General features: G+C 38.3%; 1 protein-coding gene across 4 annotated transcripts in view; it reads left to right on the plus strand.

Moving 5' to 3' along the window:
- The window catches only part of ldb2a (LIM domain binding 2a), a 112728-nt gene extending 90860 nt beyond the window's left edge, over positions 1-21868 (plus strand). The window contains exons 5-9 of one of the 4 annotated variants that reach the window (XM_004553656.4): positions 4198-4281; positions 10277-10400; positions 12373-12426; positions 13205-13341; positions 19844-21868. In XM_004553656.4, coding sequence (XP_004553713.1) covers positions 4198-4281; positions 10277-10400; positions 12373-12426; positions 13205-13341; positions 19844-20074 — 630 coding nt within the window. In that variant the 3' untranslated portion in view covers positions 20075-21868. Of the gene's footprint in view, positions 1-4197; positions 4282-10276; positions 10401-12372; positions 12427-13191; positions 13342-19843 lie in introns of all 4 variants that reach the window. The other 3 variants (XM_004553657.4, XM_076889598.1, XM_076889600.1) reach the window with 3 other exon arrangements.
- The last annotated feature ends 1816 nt before the right edge of the window (positions 21869-23684 follow it).

Below are 23684 nucleotides of genomic sequence, written 5' to 3' on the forward strand. Positions count from 1 at the left end.
CAGAAGCTATCAGAAGCAAACCTTTCTCTTTTTTCTGTTTCTTTTTGCTTAAATTTTACTTGTACTTTTATTCATGTGTTTGTTTTAATGATGGCTTTTAGGAGTGCCATTACAGAGGGCACTCATTTACTTGAGTGACAGGTGTATCAGCTTATTATTCAGGTCTTGTTCCGCCATCGTGACTGCCAGCAGTGAAACTAAATCTTCAGAAACTGGTTGATGAAGTTGTTTGTTTCTAGTTTAGATTGAAATGTATGTTTTAAAAAGCACCGTCGTATCCTGATCATTTAGTTTTCAATATGTTCCATCTCCACTGTTGAAATACTCGGGACAGACACATATTCATACAGAGTTAGGAGTAATTGTACCCATCATACCAAGCGGACCCTATAAACAGTGCTGTATTATAAATAATCAAAACATCATTTTGTTGTTATGCCTCGTCAAGGACAGATTTATGTATGGCCACTGTGTTTAAAACTACATCTGGAAACTTTTGAGTTCTATTATAATAATTTGCATCAGCTTTTTTGGATTGATCTTTAATTGTAATACATTAATCTACAGTAGCTTGCAATTTTATCAGTGAAATCAGCAAATATTTGTCTGATAAATGTTTTTTTTTGCTGAAGAAATAAGGGACGATAAAAATGGAAATGTTCTTTTAAAATAAAGGCAACTCATAACTAATTACAATCAATGAATAAATGGACTTGCATCACTGGTGGAAAGTAAATGTCCATGTTGTGGGAGTATGACAAATATACAATAATGCAAATATTGTGGGGACAACTCATAAATGCACAGTAACTCCCATGAAATGGCTATTGCAGAATCTATAGTGCATAAGGAGACATATACTATATGCACTGTGTGTTTTGATACAGTGCATTGTTTGAGTAAAATTAATAGAGACAGTCCTAATATCTTCTGCAACTGGAGAGAGCATGGTAGAAAAAGTATTTGGATCTTAAGTAAGACTATACATAGTCAGAATACACAATTACACTGTGGCATTACAAGCAGGGGTGTTTCTGGGAGGTTTTTTGTACATTTGACATTTTTACTAGAAATAAAAACCAAGCAAAAAGAATGAACTATTTAAATATATTTTTGGTTACAAAAGTAAAGAATTGTAATTTTAGTAGAAGTAAATATCCTTTGTTGAGGGTTTGCAAAGCAATGGAGTTAGAACATGTCAAGCAGTGGACTAACCCACTGTGATGTGCATGGAGGGAGTCCATACTGCTGGTAACTAATAGGCTTTCACTGCATGTAATATTATTTAAGATTAAATAGTGGGACACTGTCACCCCAGGTCCCCCCCTTTACTCAATCCCTGGTTTCAAAAGGGGAAAAAAAACATTTGCACACCATTTGGCTCCTATTTAATAATTTTAATTCTTAAAGCATTCCTACAAAGGCAACGTCTCAATCAGTCGTATTTTCTTCAGGCACACATACCTGTCTTAAACTGGATCCAAATACTGTGAAGAGTTTCCCGTCTTTGAATACATATTATGATTTTCTTTTTCTTCTTTTTCCTTTTATTTTTAACAAATTTGGGCTGTTACCTAAAAGATTTTGCTTCAATGTGTGCACACTTTGTCTTTTTTACTGTTTGTTATTTATTGTTGTGTTATTTAGAGAGTCTAAAAGTTTATTTGCAATGGCCTTTCCTAGATATGCCTTTAAATAACATAAACCTGGGACATATACACGATAGGAAGAACGCAAACAGTTTTTTAAAAGGCAAAATAACAAAACTTATAGTACAGTGAAGCATCATAATAATTATGGAAGTTGCATCAAAGATAGATTTAAGCACAGCAAGCACGGCCTGGTCGTGTGATATTTTATGAGGTCATCATTTGTCTTAATCTACAAGGAGTATTTTAGCATTTTAAGTGCTTCAGTAGATTAGGTTTCCCCACTGCTGAGCAGCGTCCTGTGTCCTCTCACTTTAAGTTTGCTGCACATACCCACTGACATTTTCTTCATTGTTTAAACTTTTATATTTGGACCACTGCCACGCATTTTAAATTCTGAGTATGTGGCTCCGAATTTGTACTCTGTTGTTTGTGTGGCCTCTTGAACTGAGTGCCTCTGTCATCCCTGCACCATATGTGCCAGCATTTAACTACTACACAAATTGTTGAAACATCTCTGCACAAGAGATGCCAAGACAAACTTGTATACAGTACACTCAGCCTAATTCTGCTTGATGAGTGAAGTAATTCAGATGGCAATCCGCTGGCTGCCAATAATGTGCACTAGTTCAGTCCCCCTGTCACTCATGTTGGTCTGCTGATGGTACAAAAGGACTCCCTCGCTTCCCTCTTGACTTGCTCCACACAGAGATGTGACTGGAGATAGAATTATGCATTTTTCATGAGGCTCCAAATGCAACTATGCTCACTGCTTCTGCTCAGGCTGGGCTATATTTTGCTCTGTCGATACCTTCAGCTTTTTATGATTTGAATGCTCACTCGTGGTGTGGCAAACAAGCTTAGCGAATAATCGTGTGTTTTTAGACGCCCTCATATACCGTAAATGTCGGGCTATAAGCCGCTACTTTTTGCACAAGCTTTGAACCCTGCGGCTTTTAGTCAGGTGCGGCTTTTCTATGGATTGTCCGTGATTTTTGTCATATCGTAAGACGATTTGTTTTGTGTGTTCCGCTGTTGTACGGCACTACGTTGCCTGGCGGAAGGATCGGGGTTCAAGAGTGGTATGTTAGTCACATGTCCGTCCGCCAGGCAACGTAGTGCCGTACGAAGTAGCGCGAAAAACAAACTTCAAAGTAGCGCTACGCGTTCAGCGGGAGTCGTGGATGATGAGCGGCGATAAACTTGCAAGTTATGCCCACAAAGCAAGTTATGCCCAACTCCACCGGTGGATTCTGACAGCGTGGAAAAGTGTGAAAACATCCACGATCACCAACGGATTTTGAAGGGCTGGACTGCTGCATGATGGAGAGGAGGACACCGCCACGGCCCTTCTGAGGGTGTTCGACTCTGACTCTGACACTGACAATGAGGATTTCTTTGGTTTTGAAAGTGACAACGAAGGAGAGAAGAAGAGTGGATGACGAAGCCATCATGAGCCTGTTTGTATCCGACACTGGAGAAGAGGACTTTGGTGGTTTTAGTGCGTAGGAAGAAGAGAAAGATGGTGGTGAATGACTGACCTTTCTTCTTGTTAAAGCTGTGTCACTGCACCTGAGCCTAAAAGGTAGGCCGAATCTATTGTTCTGGTGTGCTGTAGGTTATTGTTATGTACTACATGTGCAAATATGTACCCATAACTTGTTTTTCAAAATATTAATAAAAGTGATGTCTCCAAACAGCCATCTCTTTCCTGACAATTCCCTTTGTGCATATTCTCTTACATATGATAAGTCAACATTGAAACACCTGCGGCTTTTGGTCAGGTGCGGCTAATGTATGTACAAAACAGGATTTTTCCCCTGATTTTAGCTTGTGCGGCTAATATTTAGGTGCGCTTTGTAGTCCGGGAAATACGGTAATTGCTGTTTGGCTTTTTGTTTTTAACTTTCTTCTCATTTAAGATCTTTTCTTCCCTCCTACTCATACTGTAACATTATAGCTGTATTTCAGTTTTTCTAATGATTTGTATGGGGTCAGTCCTTAATCTTTTGTGCACGTATTGACATCTTGATCACTCTGTACATATACGCAGTTCATAAAAGTATAAATTATGGATTGCATCTGCAGATTTTGGCTATAGCTTTCAGACAGTTCTCATTATTTTTGTAAATGTTCTCTCCAGGCCGGGCCGTTATACATACGTCGAGGAACATCATCAAACCCACTCAAGATAGAATAAAACGGAACGGTGTCTAAATTTTAATGAAATGACAAAGTAATACTGATTAATTAGCTCACAAATTGACAAGAGTGTGAAATGAAATCCAAAAAAAGCTTCTATTCAGGTTCAGGGCACAACTGTAGTAACAGTGTTAAGTAGGTGCATTTATGACTGGAGGGTGTCGATTGTGCATAACCAGTGAATGCCAATTAGCCTAATTGGTTGTAGATAATTCGTTTTGTGGATTACAAACATAAAAATTAAGTGTGTGTGTGTGTGTGTGTGTGTGTGTGTGTGTAGATATAAAGTAAAACTATACTTTATATAACTCGTTTTTACTTTTCATTTCTCTGTTGCTAACTTTAGGCACAAGACCCTCAGGTGCTGGAACAACTGTCCAAAAACATCACTCGCATGGGCTTGACCAACTTCACCCTCAACTACCTCAGGGTAAGTACTGTGTGTGTGTGTGTGTGTGTGTGTGTGTGTGTGTGTGTGTGTATGAATGTGTGTCTGTCTGACAATGTCTATGACTGTCATTCTGCTTTTTGTTTTTCTTCTCATCTTGTCACACTTGATGCGCACTGAGGAGCAATTCTTGTCCATATTTAAACACAGTAATTCATGTTTCTCATAATTTCTAAGTATCTTGTATGCTTAGACTGAATAAACTTATATATTCATGTTTTGTCATCGTTAATGTGATCTTTTGGCACTATTACATTATACGGGCTACGATTAATCTTTTCTATTTGCAGATATATTGACTGTTTGAATATATAAGTTTGACTTGAACATCATTTCTAGACATTGTTTCCACTCCTCAGTTATACTGTTAGTGCAAATGTACCTATTTTCTCTTTTTTTTTTACTAGCTGCTGCTGTTATTTATGTGCTGAACACAGTGAAACTTAAGCGTATAATTTCAAAAGTGCATGGCATCAAAACAAAAAGAAGTACTTATTTATTCTTTACTGTCTGCATATACGTGTTTTTGTACCTGACCGCAGCAATATAATTTACGGAAATGGGAAGTATAAGCCGACTGGATACATTAGTGATTATTTCACAACGCTCTGTTTGTGTTTTTCGACACCACAGTTGACTGACAGCTACGATTTCCAAATGGGAGAACAAGAGCGAGCGGGAGAGAGACGGGGAGAGGGAAGAATTAATTGGATACAGAAAATTAGCATAACGTTAATGAACGCTCCCTGTTGAGACTCATAATTGTGAAATGGCGCGCGAATCAGGGAACGGCACCTCCGCTGCTTATAATAACTGAGTGAAGAAAGACACACAGAGGGGGTGAGAGGGAGCAGGGTGACTGTTTTTGTTTTTCTATAACAATGATCGTCGATACAGAAAGTAGCTGCTATGTGGCTGAAAAAGAAAAAAAAAATCAAGTATCTGTAATTAGTTGCTAAAGCTTTAGTTTCTGGTCTTTCTCTGTTTTGTTGATTCATTTGGTCAGTGCTTGGCAAATGAAACAACGATTGTGTCTTGCTTTCTGTTTGCTGACACCATGCATTTCATGGAAGAGGTTAAGCTGTTTGTGTCTAAACAGTCGCAGCTTGACTCGAACTGTGTCAGCCCTCCGAACCTCAGATGTATTTCAGAATACAGTGTGGTTTTATTTCAAATGGAACAGAAAATGTGAAACACAACAAATGATTTAGCGTTGTTTTGAGGTTTAATTGAATTTCAGTAATAATGAAAACAAGCTGCACATTATTTCATGTGTTAAATAGTAATATTTGCGAGAAATTTTCGGTTTAAAGGGGCGTCAGGAAGGCTGAAGACTCATTTATCCTGTAGCGGTGAATCTGTCTGTTTTCTATAGGTGCATAGATTTATGATCCCATTTCAGCTGATAAATGTGATTTTTAGGTTGCTTTTATTAGACAGTTTCATTTCTTATTTTTCACAAGAACAACTGCCAACTGATTTCCTTTCTTTCCAACACCCAATTAACCGTCTTACGATCCCTTTAGATTCATTGTCTGACCTCTTGTAGCAGTCCTGATATTCAGGTTGGGAATCACTGCTGTGTAGTCACTATTTTTCACTTTGCAAATGATATTTTCCCCTTACTGTTATCTGAAGGTGTCAAGGTAAAATACACCCTTTCCTCACATTAAACTAGCAATAATGTGTGTCTGGAAAAGACCTTTCCCAGTGTTTATCAGTCCTTCTAAAGAGACTGACAGTTTCCTGGCTTAGGGGTTACAACCGGCCTTTCTCTTACTCACAGAGGCACACACACACACTTTCTTTTTTTTTCATTTGGAGTATTTAAGCCTTTCCATGTATTGGAGCTGCCGACTTCCTACTATTCAGCCTGAAAATAGCCCTTGTTTTCAGGCTGAGAGCCAGGGCTTGTTGGCTGAGCTGGGGAGGGATATTACTGTGTCAGAAGGGAACTATCAGAGGAGAACATGGGATTAGTCTGCTACAGGGATGTTCACTTTACCTCGAGCGGCATGGCATCAAAACACTGCCGTCCTAACAGAGGGAAAAGCAACAGACGTGGTTATGTTTATGTAGGATAATTTGGCGTTAGCAGCTGAGTCTATGGTTGTTAGAATGACTAAGTTTAAAGCCCCTGTCTGGTCAGTGGTTTGAATATCCATCATGGTAAAACATGATTCCTGGTATTGCTGTCGACTTGAATAAAAGCCTCCAAAGCTATTGTAATCAAAGGAGCAGTGTAGATAACACATACAGCCCGTGATAAAAATCTCCTTCAAACTTTAAACTTTTCTTAGTTTTTCTTCTTCTTTTTTTATTCTGTGTTGCTGTACAGTACATCTGAAGATGGGATGAGCATGTTGATTAGAATTGACATCAGAATAGCAGGAATGGTGTGATGCTGAAGGTCACATGAGATCATTTGAGCATGCAGTGAATGATTAACAGTCTCCTTTCTCTCAGTAATGACTGTTAGAGTGCCCTTGAGCAACCTACTAGGCCACGCCTACTTTGACTGCAGCAGTTTTCACCTTGTATCACAATCTTATTGGGATACAGTAGAAACAACTATTCGTTTTCCGGTTGGCAGCACTATAGTTATGAAGCTGCAGTGGCCCAAATGACTGACACCAGACTGAAGACATTATTTGTTGTATGATTCTAGCATGTTGTGAAATGTGTTACTTCAGTCTTCCTAAATGCATCTTGGAACAAAAGCTAGCAGCAGTTGTTTCAGTAAATGTCCAGTGGCAGCATATGATTGTGTTATATAGATAAAACCATCTAGCTATGAACATTGATAGGAATTAGAACCTGTAGAAGCAATTTTATGGTATATAACTCCAGCAGTAGAGTCCTAGAGGCAGTTTTCGCCACTCCGTAGCCATCTTGCTAACACCTCTAAGCAGTTATGTGGGCAATTACTTTAAAGTTGCTATCTAAATAAATTGGGAGATGGGCACTTCATCGGTCTTCAGGACATAAAAAACACTTGTAGGATCAACAGTAAAATTTGATTTAAAAATGCTTTAAAGTTTGGTAACTTTACACAAAATAAGTTTTAAAAGCTTGAATCCATGAAAGTTATGCTTTTATGTTTGAGTTTTAACTTTAGCTGTATAGTTTCATTAAAAGAGTTCAGAGTGCCAACTGATCATTGTGGCTGAAAAAATGACAATTCATACTACAAGAAAATGGATACATTTTATGTACATCTCTGTTAAAGTAAGAAGTGGATACACTAGCTACCTGCGTGGTAGCCAGTGTGAATTCATTCTCTACAGCATCAATTATAACCGAGCAATTAATTGGCTCTAATATATAATTTGGATGTTTGATTGTGATATTGAAAACAAAATAAATTAGATAAAACAAGAGATAAAATATTTTCCTATGATGCTCTCATTTTGCTTTGGTTTTTTTTTGTTTTAGATTGAGCATACCCTGGGGCACTGTTTAGTTTAGCTCAAGCCAACATGAGCTTTTGATCAACAAGAAATATCTTGAAAAAGTTCATTTGGCGTCTCTCTCTGGCGTCTACTTTTGGTTGGTTGTTACTTCAGCTCTACTTGTGACTGCTGTGCTGACAGCTCTGCACATCCTGTCTCTTTGGCAAGGACTTCATTATGCTCAGAACGGAATTCCCTGCATTTTAAAAACACGTGTCTGAAAATATGAATGTGTAATAAGTCATGTGTACAAGTCAAACCATACGTGGAAGTAAGGCATGAAACACGTTGATATCAAAGCATATGAGTAAATATTATGTTACTTGTTTATTAAGTATTCTGCTTTTGTCTAGCCCCGGTCTGTCTCCAAAGTGAAGGTCTGCAGGCCAGCTTACAAGACAGGTTTTAAGCTCAAAAACACCCCCTTGTCTGCTCCTAAATCCCAGTGAAAACCTTGTGTACACCCCCACATCCACCTCTTTTTTTCATTTATCTCTTACATTTAAAGTTAAGTTTATGAAAGTACCATGTAAAAACACCCATTTTTCAATGTCCAGTAAACACACGTTTGTCGAGAATAATGTGAGCGATCAAGATTATAATATTAACCAAAATACTTCAATACTTAATTCTTTTTTCCCTTCTTTCATGATCTGTCTCCATCTCATCCTATCCCTAGCATCCTTGTCGGTCACACCACCTTCTGCATTTCACTATATTTACCAGCCTTCTCTCTTTTCTACATGATATCTCTGTCTTCAACATCCTTTTCCAAATATAGCCACTATCTCTCCTGTACACATGTCCACTCCACCTCAGCCTCACCTCTCTAGCTTTGTCTCCAAATTGCTCTACCCAATTACCAAAGCACTGTAATTGTGATTTTTTTTTTCTTCTTCTGTATTCCACCAACAACACAACTGGCATAGAAAACAGGTTATTTTTTTCATTTATAAAACTTTTATTGCCATGTCGCTCACTTTTAATGTATTTTCTATTTCCTGCTTACTCTGTTTTTTGTTAACAACGTTCATCATTGTTCTCTAACTTTAACCAAAAAGTTATTGTAGTTATTGTAGTCAAACTTTGTGATGCCCTAACTCAAACAAAACCCTTTTTCCCTAGGAGGGACAAAAATTCTTTTCATTTATCAGTTTTCAAAAGCAAATTGTGCCACTGTGTTGATGCAGGCCTTGATCGGAAAGTGCTTATGTGAACGTGTTAAAGATGGCAATTAAGTATTGTGTTTTTGAATCAGCCTCAAGTTGTTCTGCGGGGTAGATTTTTCAGACCAGAATGTAATATAAGGTCAGAATCTAATTGTAGCCTGTGTCAGGAGAACATCTATTTCACTTAAGACAATTTCAAGTTCTTATAAGCAGTGCACTCCGTGGCTGCAAATTGCAACACCACCAGAGGGGATCTATTCCACATAGCACCTGCATGTGCAACCTTCAGAGTCAGCTAGTCCTGAGAAGTAAAGAACAAAAATATTCCATGTAGAAATTAACCAGTTTTAACATTTTGACTAGTTTGTTAGATTAACTGATAATTTTAATTTGGCCGTCAGTGTGAACGTGAGCTTGAATGGCTCTCTATCTCTCTTTGTTAGCCCTGTGATTAACTGGTGACCTTACCAGGGTTTACCTGCCTTTCAGCCTCCCTGTGACCCCAAGTTTGATAAGCAGTTTACAAAAATAGATGGATGGATGTTGCAGAACGTTTAATGCTCAATTTTTCCTAGACAGACAAAAGTGAGTCAGAAAAACAGAACCGTTTTATTCAGTTAGAGGATATGAACCAGGCTAGCTGACTGGAGTTTGATCCTAGTATTTTCCTGTGATTGGTTTAATGCAGGCAGGCCTGCAACTGGCCAATGGCTGTCCTCCAGCTACACCAACAAGCATCTGGATGGTTACTGCTGCTGAACAAGTTGGGCTGACCAACTTGTAATGCTATCCAGATGTTATCTGGATAAGCTTATCCTGATGTATTTAAAATGACAAGACGACCCCTGATTCCTCCTACAAGATATCACCAGAGATTTACAGTTTTCCCCTAGATGAATACTGTACTTAAAGTCTCCTTAAGAGCAGAATATTGTTGGAGGACAGTGTGGGAACGATGAGGCCAGTCTGAGTTGGCTGTGTCTAAAGCAGAAACACTCAGACACACACATGTCCAAGTTTGTGTGCATGAATTTGAATTTTCTATGAATTATAAACAGCTCAACAAAGACTGCTTATATTTAAAAGCCTTACCCTGCACATCATTCTGTTTCTCTGTGAAACACTTTCTAATAGTAACCTGTTTTCTAAAGGTACTATATTAATAGTATCCATAAAACCTAGATTTACTGCCTAATGAATAACTCCCAATCTGTATGTGCATGATTAATTAGACAACAAACTCATAATTTTTATGTTTGTTTGTTCTTTTTACCTTAATAAGAACAGCAGCGGCATTAAGATGACAGTGTCTGTCTCCTCTAACGAAGTGTGTGGCTTGTGCTATTGTGTTTGCAGTTGTGTGTCATCCTGGAGCCCATGCAGGAGCTCATGTCAAGGCACAAGACCTACAACCTCAGCCCCCGGGACTGTCTCAAGACATGCCTATTCCAAAAATGGCAGAGAATGGTAGCCCCACCAGGTAACTACCCATTACCTTATACACAGATTTAGAAGAATGTGTTTTCAGTTAAAGCTGTTTTACTGTGCAGTTCATGTAATAATAATTAATTGAAAGTGAACATTTGATGTTCCAAGTGGCATTAACTAGATTGGATAATGACAACATCTTCTTAAATGTTCAGATCCAAGCCCAAGATCTAATTGTTTCCTCTACTGAGCTTTTAAGATTCTTCCTTTTAACAGCTTTTAATTCCAGCCCGTCACTCTCTGTGTGGGAATCTGAATACTTTCACTCAGAATGTGTTTTCATTGCATCATTTATGTTCCCAAATTTGCCATTATATGTCTTAATCCCATAAATATGTTTTGCCTGTCAGGTATATGAAATTAATCAGAATTCAGGGTTGCCTCTTGAATCTCAGCCTTGCCAATCTTAACGAGCCTCTTAGCTTTCTATGATTGATGTTTGCAGGGTGGTTTCTGAAAAGTACCAGGCTTAAATTGGCTGTGTGGTTCTTAAGCTGGAGAGAAGGAGTAAGCCGAGGTTTTTTTGGGAAGGGGGGGGGGGTTTGGATACATCGGAGTGGCTGCAAATTACAGCAATGCTTAGCGAGGCGTGACGAGATGTCTTTAAAAACCAACACCAGTCAAAAAGCCTTTGACTCAGACCTGTGTAACTTTAATTAAGAGTGCTGGGTGTAATCAAACTAGTAGATCCAGCTCCCTGGCCAGCGGCTCCCCAGCGTCGACGACGTTCTTCAAAGAAAAGAAAAAAGAAAACAGAGAGGGAAAAAAAAACAGAAAGCATTTTATGAATATAAAGTCTTAGGGAAAAAAACAGACTCCTGTATTGATAGTTAATTGTGCTCATGGTATAAAAATACAGCTTAATATGAAATCCCCCGTAGCTGCTAAAGATTCATCATATACCAAATAGAGTTATTTATATATGTTTATTGTGTTATTTGGCTTGGTAGCGTTTATGTGGGAGTGCTGGCTCTGAACCGCCGTGTAAAAATTAAGTCTGATTCTTCCTTGAGGTCAGGGCTCTGAGTCCGTTTCACCATCTGTCTTTATTTTGACATCACAGTTGCCTGATCTTTGCAGTTTAGCTGGAATTGGGGTTTTCCTTATTGGTTGCGTGTTATTCTCCTTTTCCTGCAATTCTTCTCCAGCTTGGAAACTGGTTGGGATTTAGCCAGGAAGGAAGCCACGGGCGCATTTATGCTCTGATAAATCCTTTTGGTGGAAATGGAAGCGATTTTAGTGCGTCACTGGTTCAGCATCGGAGGAAACCAGTCGGATAACAGAAATGATTGTCTCTGACAATGGGCCCGCTTTTCCTTTCTTTCTGTTTTTTTGCACACACGTCTGTCAAAGTCAGGAATCAAAAGAGAAGAAAGACTGATAAAAATTCCTCTTGTTTTGCCTCTGATTTATAGTTTCAGTTTTGTTTGTATCATGAGTCGCTGGTTGTTATAACTGAATATGAAAGCATCTCCCTTGGTGTGATTAGTAAGAACCTCAAAAAATGTATTTCATTTTCAGACATCTGTTTGAAGATCATAGCAGTGTTTTCTTCTCTCTCTTGAGATTAAAAGGAATAATGTTTTCTAACAAATGTTGGCAGGATTTGCAAAATCTTGTATTCATAAATTATGCACTACATAAATTATTTTGTTAATACTAGAAACACTAAGATCTCTATTTAACCTGTGCCAGTGCTTTATATCTTTTTTAATAATAATGGTTTAATAATTTAATTGCACTTTCAGGACTCGTGTATGGCTCATTAGTAGAATAATATATTTCATTTAGTTTGCACAGTGGTGCACAGTGGTTCAATAGCATCTGTGTGGCATTGAATGTTCAGTTATTTCTCTCCCTTTTCTGTGTCGTCATCTCTGGTCTGGTCTTCTTTTGTCTTAAATTGTTTAAGAAATGATCCAACTTTCTGAGTAAAATAAAACTGATTTTGGCTCCGGTTTCAGCTGGACACCCACAGAACTTCAAAACGGAAATATTTCCCACAAATCACAAAAAAGGTATCTTCTCTCTTACATTGTCTATTGTCTGCAGCCTTAAAAGAAAACAGCACCCTGGTGCTCACCGGGATGCACTGAAATATATTTTGTGTGCAAGTTTTTCATGGATGCTCAACTGCATGTCAATAAAATAGTCCTCATACCTGTACTGAATTTAAAAAAAAAGATACAGGTTAGATGATGCATGTTAAACCATTCTAAAACAGAGTGATTAAAACTATACACACTCGTGCTCAGCAATTCAGACGAATGTGCAAGAATGCATACATAAAAGCATATTTAGTGAGACAAACACAGATGGGCTTTCTGCCTCACTAGAGCAGTTTTAATCTGGTTCGTGCGATTGAGGAACACCACAGTCGGTGCTGTGCCGAAATCATTAACAAATTTACATTACGATGAGCATCAGGGTCCATTGTTGAGCATTTATGCAAATAAAAAAGGGGTTCTTTCTTACTAGTGCATGTCTTGGAAGATGTTAACACTCGTGTGGTTTCACCTCAGAAGAAAACAAAGCATGGGTTCTGTAGAATTTGCATAGCCCGTTTTTGCATGTGTTCTTTCTGCATGCGTGCATGTACTCTGGCCTTTTAAACATTTCTGTCCATGTTTTTTCTGTATCTGCATGTAACTCTGACAGTCAAAGCGTCTACTGTTTGACCCCACACACATATATACATGCACACTGCATACTGCGCACACCCCTACACCTTGTCTCCGTCTGTATGCATTATGTTCTTGGCATGGCCTCTGTTTCTCTTTGCTGGTCGCGCCAAAGCTGAGCCTGCCCGACAGACAACCACGAAGAGGAGGAAACGGAAGAACTCAGCCAGCAGCGCCAATAGCAGTGTGGGCACCACTGCAAGCAAGAAACGCAGCCCGGCCACCAACTTCAGCCTCTCCAGTCAGGTACCTGTAAGCATCAGCTCCACTTTCCCTCCTCTTTTTTTTTTTTTTTTTTTGTTGCGAAGTCTTCACATGCAAGTTTAGAGGGTAACAAACAGGAAATTCTGAATGCTAGTGCAGCTATTAAGCTTAGATTATTTGCACAAATGAGGGTAACAAAGGAACTAAAGTCTCGGTTCTGAGACAAAGAAACCCTGTGGGACGTGAATGAAAACATGTGGCCCCAAAAGATAAAGAGAAAATACATAAAATACAGTACAAGAGCAGGTTTATGAAAAACAAGTAAAAAAGGTGAATGAAACTCTTCTGCTGCTTTTTTTTTTTTTTTGCCGTGGGTTGTATCATGTTTTGTAGCTGCATACTTAATTTTTCTTGAGTATTCAGTATCTCAGAGTAAACTTTATTCTTGTCAGAATACGCATGTTCGAAAAGACCCAGCTGACCCTGTTGCTTAACCAAGTGGCTGAAGCCTGGAGGTTTAAAAAGGAAAAAAAAAGGCTTGAATATCAGGACCAAATGGGAAAATGTGGGTGGGGTAGGTGACACTTTGCCCTCTCTCAGCCACCACGCTTGAAATGCCCTTGAGCAAGAACCTGAACTCACAGCTGTCCAGAGGACTGGTGGCTAGCTGTACTTGCTTTCACATAAATGTAACGAAGACATAAACAAACAAGAACCAAGAAAAAACTTAAGGATACTGATTGCTCTCCTTTGAATGAGGTTTCTTGTTTAAATCCCTGAAGTCCAGCAGATGTGGGATTACTGAAGCTGATGCCAACATCCATATACTATAGAACTATACTGTAGCTGCTTTAGAACAGTTATTTTTTAATACATACTCTTGACTTACTAACTTTTTCACCTTTTTGTTAAACAATAAACTTTAAGCACCAGTAAATGGAAAATATCAGAAATATTGATAAGCCAATGTAAATTAAATTAACACAATTAAAACAAGAAGCATCTAAAATGAAAAGAAACAATGTAACCAATAACAAACATGCTGCATATTCAAATATGTGTTATTAACACATTACATTACATATACATTTAATCGTTTTTACACTACAGATATAAAACTTATGTCCAAAACTTAAAAAGAAAACAGCTTTCAGATCAACTTTGAACACCTTTACTCAGTGTGAAACTAATTACAATTGTGTATGAATGCCTGATTTAGCTACAGGTTTCCATAAAAGGCCACTTGACACAGTTAGAGGTTAAATAGCCTCTTAAACAGCTGAGTATCACACCACATGCTTGGCACTCCCCTCGAGGATTCAATGCCATTGTGAGAGTCTGCAAAGGCTGCACTGTCATTCCATACACTGCTTATTATGCACACACTGTATTATATTTACACTACAGCATCCAATTTACTGTTCTGTAGCCACACTGGTGCACTGTTTTTCAACACACATTTCAGTGCCGTTGAGAATGCGCCAATTCCAAACATAAAAGGAATTTATTGACATTAAAGTGTCGCCGGTTACCATTAATGTGTGGCTGTCTTGTACGTAGGACTAATACTGCTTAATGGGAAATTTGAGGTTCTAATGCTTTTCTATACAGCATGTGCGGAACAACAACCAGATCTCCCAGAAAAGATGTTTATATACTGCTGCTTGCTTCGAAAGAAACCATAAAAATCTTTATTATGCTTCTTAGGGATGTTTTTTTGCAGTGTAGGAAACTCATGCATGTAAGCACTACACACAAAGTGGTGTATAAAGTGCAGGACACTGGAGAGTGTCTGTGGTTAAGTTTAAGCAACAAAAACACTTCAGAAATAAAATCGTTTCAGTGTAATTTTAATAAAGTAAACATGCAGTAAACGTGGTGTTTCTTTTGGCTTTTTCAGTATTTGACAAAGATCGTAATCTTTTTCTGACTTTTACCAAGACCTTTAAGTCGGCAAAATATAACCACAAAAAAGTTCAAGGGTCCTTTCAAACTACAAGTAGAGACATGTATTATTCCACGGTTGCATATTGTAAAGGGAAAAAAAGCAAATGAAAGGTCCTCCATAAACATTCTTTGCACAATGGCAAATTCACTAATTAAAAACTATTTGAAGTAAATGCAAGTCATTTCTAGGATACAGGGTTGAATAAAGGGACATTATAGAACTTGTAGAAACTTTACATCCCATTAGGTTGAATGATTTCAATGCCGGATCGACTGGCTGCCTCTCAGTTTATGCAGGGTTGTTGTGTTTTTTTTTAATGCTGCTTTTCTTGTTTTTCTTGTTATTCTAATTTTACTCTTGTATAAGGAACAAACTCTGGGTCACCTCTACACACGCTCACGCTGTATTGACCCTCTATATTCTGTCCTGTGGTTAGCCGTCTTTTTAGTTTTGTTGCCCTCGCTCTCCTCTTTTACCTCCTTCCCTCCATCTCGCACATACATAATGTACAACTCACACACATATACACAAAGCACACGCAAATTGTTTTCTCTCTAGAAGGCAGCGTGGCTCTGTGCCAGCTCTCATTATTACCGATATCTGTATACACCCTCCACCCCCCCAACCCCATCCTCCCTCTCATGCACACTCTCTACTCCATCACTACTGCCCCCACCACCTCCTTCCCACCCACACGTACACACATAAACACACACAGACGCGCACACACGCATACACCATCCATACCACTCATGTCGTGCATTCACACGCCTCTTAAAGACTGGCAGCGTGGCTGGTAACATGCTGGTTACATATGTTGTGCGCCTGCTGTCTTTGTCTGAGAAGTTGTTCGTTTGTGGCTGAACACAAGCCTACGTGAGCCCAATAACAATAAGGAGTGGACCCTCACAAGGGGAAGGGGGGTTACCAGTGGCTGGAGAAGAGGAGGTGTGGGGGAAGGAAGGTGGTGGCGTGTTGGGGTGGTGTGTTCATGGAATGAGCAACACTGACCTCTAGTGGTTTAAATTAAGTTTTGCGCACATGTTCCTTCTTTGCCCAGCAGGCATCTCAAACAGCAATCCCCAGTTAGTTCTCATTGTAAGATTGTCACATAGGGAGCATATTATAGAAGACATATCGTAGAGTAAAGCCTTAATGCGAAGTCTGTCCAATGTATATAAACAACAGAGCTGTAACTGAAGAGAATTTGAGCATAACATTCAAAGTTCTGCAATGAGAAAGGAATTTGAAGTGCCATAGACGTGAGACATAACAGAAGTAACTCTGAGTGTTTTATACACATCTTTACTGATAATTTGGAATTTGAGTATGTTGTTTAATAAATCCATTTGTCTGACGGCAGAATTGTACACATGAGAAAATCTACAGTGAACATTCAAAAGTATCTATGAATCCAAAGCTTGGGTCAGCCCTATTTAATTATAATAAATACTTCTTATATTCACGCACCTACCCAATGTGTATTTATCCACCACTGAAAATAATAATAATAATAAAGCTAAAACTTAAGGTTTTTTTTTTAACATAACAATACATTTGTGACTTATTTATGTCATGCATGTTTTTAATAACAGTAAATGATCTCAATGCTTTAGAGGGAATTAAAGGCTTTCGTCTTTTTCCCCCTTTTTTAATGTAGCATCAGGGAAAATAAATATAGTCATGAAACGTACGTTATATTTAAATAGAGAAGGAACAGGGATCTGGTAACATTATTGTCTTACTTCATGCTGTGTTCTTATCTTTGTTGCTTTAAGGGACAGTTGTGTCTTCTTATCCTGTTGTTGGCATCACTATCCCATCTAAATCACACTTGTTGTTTCGGAGGCCTGTGGAGAAAATATGTTCTCTACGCTCCACACAGCTAATCTCTGTAAAAATATGGTAATGACACTGCTCAGTGAATGAAGGGAGCAGGGAGGCGTTCATCCCTGAGTCGGCCTATTCAAAACCTCACCGCTTAGCTACTGCGAAAGCTAACTCTTAACGAGATGAGTAGACAAGTAGACACTATTAATTAGCTCACAATTAGTGCTCCCCAGTCTCAGACTAGCCACCAGCTGTTATCACCCGAGGGATTTTTTTCTTTTTTTTGAGGGGGGGTGCCCAAAATTGGCCAGAGGTAGGTTGACAGGCCTCCTCACAGGAACAGATGGTGAATGCAAGGCTTGTTGGCAATCAGCACGTTTTTAGCTAATGACTTAATTAGCTATGCAAATTGACAAATCAGTGTGGATATTGTCATTTAGTTGAAAAGCTCACCTAAATTAATTAGCCTGATTAAGGCATAGTGGGGTGTAGAAGTGGTCGCTGGGGGGGTTTTGGGGATGTCTTGGATAAATAAACTGCCTCTCCTCATTGGTGCTTCCCATCAAAGATTGCGTGTGTTTTACGTGGGTAGTTGTAGGGTGTGCTAAGTTGTCTAGTTTTATTTGTATGTTTACATCAATGATTGCTGCGTGTGATCGTGTGTTTGCCCATACAGAAAAGAAATAGTAAAAACTTATATGTGATTACTCATGAAAGTGGCCACTTTCATGAGTAAATCATGTAAGCCTTATATGATTTACTCATGAAAGTGGCCACTTTCGCATTACTTTCATACATTGTTTTAGTAAGTATTCAAAACATACAAGTTTCATTATATAATTTTTCAAGGGATCTTATATCTGTTTTCACACTTATATGCTTTTCATACAAGTTTCACACAAGACAGATACAAACTTTATAAGATTTATATATATCTTTTCCATATGGGTGCTCTCTGCTCTGTGTGATTCGGGTCTGTAGCCAGAGGCTTGTGTGTGTGTTGTGTACTTCACCTACAGGACTAATCTGCATCCGACTGACTGTGTTTATGTTCAGGTGTGCGATTGTACAGTAAGCTTATCTAGGTTTGTGTGCCAGTGTACTGTTTGTCCTTTGTATGTGTGCTGCAGAGGAGATGGCTGAGGAGAGCGAGATCTCTTAAGCAGGGCAACGTTGACACACATGGCCAGTGAAGCATGTGCTCCATTTAACTGAACAGCTTTTTCCCAGGTTACGATGGATGTTGTTGGGGCTCGCCAGTCGGGGGATGCTTAGGCAGCCAAAGCGAGACACAAAGACTTAGAAAGATGCACAAATAAATAAACCTGTGATTGATTCAGAACCTACTGATCAGTATTCACAGTGATTCACAGATTCCACTCCAGTGATTATGTTTAGTCAAAGTGAGGATGAACTTAGCAACGTGACAAAATGCAAGCTCACACATGGGGCATCCCCCTCCATCAGGATTCCTTCACATCACAACAGTCACCGATATCAGTGGATAATAGATAAATCTTTCTCCTTTAATTCCTTGACCCCCCGTGGGAGGGCCATCTCTGTGAAATATGTCTTACATGATGAGCATTGATTGGGATGGGTACAGATGCTTAGGCACTGGAGGAATCTCCTATCTGGATGGGAATGTTTCCTTTGCATGGGGTGCTTAGAGAAATTAGATCACTTAATATGCCAGCGTCTGTCCAAAAAACCCCACTGAAGAGCACACATGTACTGTCTTTAGATCGGAAGAAAGGGATGATAATTGAAGCAGAAAAACACACACTGTACCTCTACCATCATAGAGCAACCGGGCATACCTTCTTCAAACAAAAATTATGATAAAGTCTGGTCTAGAGTACAACTAAATATTTATTTTTATGACCTCTTGCTTTTTTTAACCCTCTGTTTTAAAATGTCATTGATTAAATTCTAATTATGGGAAACAGACAACATACATAATCATTTATTTGAAGTAATGAAAATGTTATTATAAGGTCTTTTCGGTTGGATCTGCGTTCATTTGATATTCAGATGGTGCTTTGGTCTGAGAATTAGATGAAACAGATATGCATTAATTTCTTCTCTGGTGATTTCTCACTCACTTTAGCATATTAATTCTGAATCACCCCAAGGCTAAATACAGCCGGCCCTGCACAAAACCAAAAACATTCCACGGCTCCCTGTGTAAAAGTTAATTATATTTGTAAGCCAGACTTCAAAACTAGTTAGAGACTGCTTTAAAGAATGTAAATGAGTGAAATTAACAAATGGATGAGTTAGTTAATAAAAAGAAAAAAGAAGAAGAACAAAAAGAGGACAAAAATTACACACAGCAATAATAAAAAAAAAATAAAACAGTTGACGGAAGGATGATGCAGTGAATTTTGTGGCTTTTTGCAATAATATTTGCATGTACTATAAGTGTATTTAGGGCTTGCTTTATATTTGTATGCATGTATCTCTTATCTCTGTGATAAACCTGTTCAAACTCCCATTGGATAAGCTACAAATTTTACAGTGGTCTAGCCAAAATGCACCCCTGCTTATATACAGCAGTGAACCCATTGTATGGTAATGTGAATATTCAGGGCGTGAAAGGAAGCACGCAATTAAAAAGTGACTGATAAAGTGACCCAGCTGACGGGACAGTTTAAATATGTTGTTACCTTTGGAAAAGCCAGGAGGAAAAAAAGACAAATTATGTGTTTTTCTGTTTTCAGAATAAAAAATATCATATACCTTCCTCTCTTCTTCTCTCTCTTTCTTAAGGACGTGATGGTGGTAGGCGAGCCGACCCTGATGGGCGGCGAGTTTGGGGACGAGGATGAGCGTTTGATCACCCGTCTGGAGAACACACAGTACGATGCCACCAACGGCCTGGATGACGAAGACGACTTTAATAGTTCCCCAGCTCTGGGCAACAACGCCCCTTGGAGCAGCAAAGCCCCCGCCGCCCAGGATAGCAAGCCCGAGAGCACGGCGCCACAACCCTCGCAGTAAAACAAAAGAAGAGGGAAAAAAAAGCCCAACAGATCCTTGACTTCATGTGGACTGGACTTTTTAACCTCCCCCCTTCCCCTGAGGGCAGTACTTCTATGCCTCATAACATTGTACTGAATCAGAACCCCCCCGTCTGCAAAGTCACCACCGGCATGTCCAGCCAAAATACTGTACGTCCGTCCCGGATATTTTCTTCTTTTCTGAATCACTGTAACATCTAGGAGAACACTGAGAACTGGCAGCATTGCACAGCAATATCCACAGACAAGAAATGCATACAGGTCGTATGCAACTATAATGTAAAAATAACAAGGTGTGGGATTTCTTTTTTTTTCTTTTTCTTTTTTTTCCAAGAATGCAGTGGAAAATTGTGGATCAAATTCTCCTCTTTGGACCCTCAGCTACAGACCTCTCATCTAGTGGAATACCACAGATGTGATTGGTTGACCTTCAGGTCACAAGTCATCCTGCTGATGGTAGACAGTGGGGAGAAAAGAAGAAGAGTAAAAACAACAAACAAAATGTCTTCAAAAAAATAAGCAAGCTCAAGAAGGCAAAGTGTTTTTTAACAGCCACCAGAGCCATTGGAAGCATCTAACCACATTGGAGACAAATGAAATATTGTTTGAGGCAATTGCATTTTTATTGGAAATTCAGTCGGCTGTTGGTTTGTTTCTGCTGTTGCTGTTTATTTCCATTTCCAATTAAGGGGAAATAAAAGTTCTCTACCACTATGGACTCCTTTGAAACAAGGGAAACTCGTGTCCTACGATTGTTTTTCCACATTACCGCGGTCGTCACAGATTGTGATTTCATGCAAACCAGTTTGATTGTGTTTGTAGTCTATTGGTATTTCGCTTCTCTCAGAATCCTTTTGCAATCACATTGTAATTTTGCAGATCAGTATGTGAACTTTGCTGACACGCGTTGATGCGTTATTGTTGATTTCTTTTCTTTTTTTCTTCCTGGAAAATTGGACTTCGTTCCCTTTAACGACCTACTCCCAAACTGATACTAAAGCCTTTTCCTGCATGATTTTATAGGAATTTTATTTTTTTGTTTGATCTATGTGCTTTATAAAACTCATCTGTTGGATTTTCCTTTTGGGTTCATCAGTTTGGGAACACTGTTACAAGGTTTGTAGCTCTGTAAATAGAGGTGGAATCTATTTTGTCCACTGTAAATCAGCCACTGAAAGCAGTTTGGACATGGCAGCTGTTTTGTTTTGTACAGGAGGTTCAGATTTCTGTTGGGTGGTTTGGATGGATGCCTGTTTGCCTCTGTCAGAACCAAACTCTTAATGTCCTCTCTAGCTAGTGGAGAACCAAAGCCACAATGTTAATAACAGCCACACAGTCACATGATGATATTTGTTGTGTACTCTGTGACATATTGTAGGAACCGCCCCCCCACAAAAACAGCAACAGTAACATTTTAAAGACAAGATCAAATCCCATCCACCCGACAGAAACACTTTGAGATCCCTGTGTTTGTGTTCACACTTGTTCTTTAATCATTAATTGAATTGATACTACAGTATATCCCTGATCTCTTTTGTTGGATTTTTGTTTAAAAATGGGCAAGAAGACAATGATGGATGTCTTTATACAATTGGATCTTATGGGTATTTATTTGTGCATTTGTAAGGAAGCTAACACGTTTCTAAATATGTTTGCGCCTAGTATTATTAGACACCATTTGTACATTATATAGCAGAGGTGTTCAGTGTCATATCTGATGTCTGGTATGTATGCTTTACCATTATGTGTGCCAATAAACCGTGCTTACAAAGTAGTTGAATTTGGTTTGATTATGCTTGATGTGAGCATGGAGCCGGACTTTTCCAGTCTGATTTTTTTAGGGGTTGAATTTTTACTTCATCAGTCTAAATCATTAAAAAGCTGTATTTATATGTTACTGGAGGAACTCAGCAGATCAAGTTGATAAATTATCATTGCAGGTTCTTTTCTTCTTTTCTTCTTTTTTCTTTTATTTTGAAGGGCTTTTCACAAAACAGTTTTTTTGGGGGGACAAAGACAGCAAGATGAGGGCAGAGTTAAATTCTCAGCTACACATTTAAATGAAAGGAAATCATATTTTGGCGGCATAATCATTATTTTATGCTCTGTTTTTGTTATTATTGTTCATTACCAGCCAAAGCAAGGCACACTTCTTCATATTCCCTGTATCCATAATAGGATATAATAGCAGAAAATGACTGTCATCTACCAAAAACACCTTCTTCATGGATTTTCTAATGACCTTTAATGAGCATACTGGGAGATGTCTGCTGCAGAAGTTCAGAATTCAGTGCAGCATAATTTTAAATATTAAGCCATGATCATAGATGTCAAATCATTAGAGGGGTCAACTTAAATGCATATGCCTCATACATTCATACATACCCTTGTTAATATTAAGACCCTTAACTACATGTTCATACACTACTTCCTCTTAAAATGCATTCTGGGAAATGTAAGTACATGAATAATAACTGAGGACAAGGTATCTCTAGGTATAGTATAGAGTTGTTCTTTAATTATAACTGCCGTTAAGGTAAATTGACTGCACAAAGACCACAAGGACATGGACATTCTTTACTTACTCGATGAGCAGTTAAATGTCAGGTATATATTCAAGAGGCGCATGAACGTAGGCGTTATGTATAGCAGCATTTTAAGCACTGGAGATTTAGTCTATTTATTCTGGGATATCCTTTTAGGTTTTATTAAAATATTAAAATGTAGATGACCGCACCTGAGTAACGTCAACAAAATATACCTGAATATACTCAGAACGACCTCTAACATGAACTATAACCTCTATATATGCCGCTCGTACCAAACTTGTATATATAAATCAGTGGGAAGACGCCTCAGTACTGTTGTTGGGTAGACTTTAAATTCAAGAAGATTTCATGGAACTTTGGGGACACCAAGTGGAGGATATTGGGTACTGCAAAATACTCAATTAACTTTTCTTTGTTATCGATCTCTATACGACATTACTGTAGAAAGTACATAGTATAATATAATATAACACAATATATTTCCTCTTTCGTAACCAATGATTATATTCACTGGAAAGTCTTTAACAATATTTCATTTTGTTAATTTCCTAACAGCATATGCGTTTATTTAAGAAAAAGTTGTGATGCCGGGAAAAATATATTTTTAAAAATACCACTATGTGTACATACATTTACGTTCTTTATATAAAGAGTTAATTTATTATTATTATTATTATTATTATTATTATTATTATTATTATGCTCGTTTTTTCTTCTTATCTTGTTGTTGAAATCAAATAAAAAGCCCCATTAGTGTGACTAGTTGGTCCACAGAAACATACTGGGAAACCATTTTCCAGCCAGGTAATCATTTATTTAAGGCGTTTCCAAAAAAACTTTATTTTTAAAATCTTGTATTATTATTTTAAAGAACAAATAAGGAAACAAATGGCAGATTTGTGTACATTTTAGATTAAATTAAACGGAGAATCACTGGAAAAGTAAAATGTATAAATATTAATGCCAATAAAAAACATTTCAAAAATATGTTTTTTAAAAAATGTTGAAACTACCTTTATCATCGTGACGTCGCACGTTGTC

This window comes from Maylandia zebra, linkage group LG2 (assembly GCF_041146795.1).
Source record: "Maylandia zebra isolate NMK-2024a linkage group LG2, Mzebra_GT3a, whole genome shotgun sequence".
In the NCBI taxonomy this organism is placed as follows: Eukaryota; Metazoa; Chordata; class Actinopteri; order Cichliformes; family Cichlidae; genus Maylandia; species Maylandia zebra.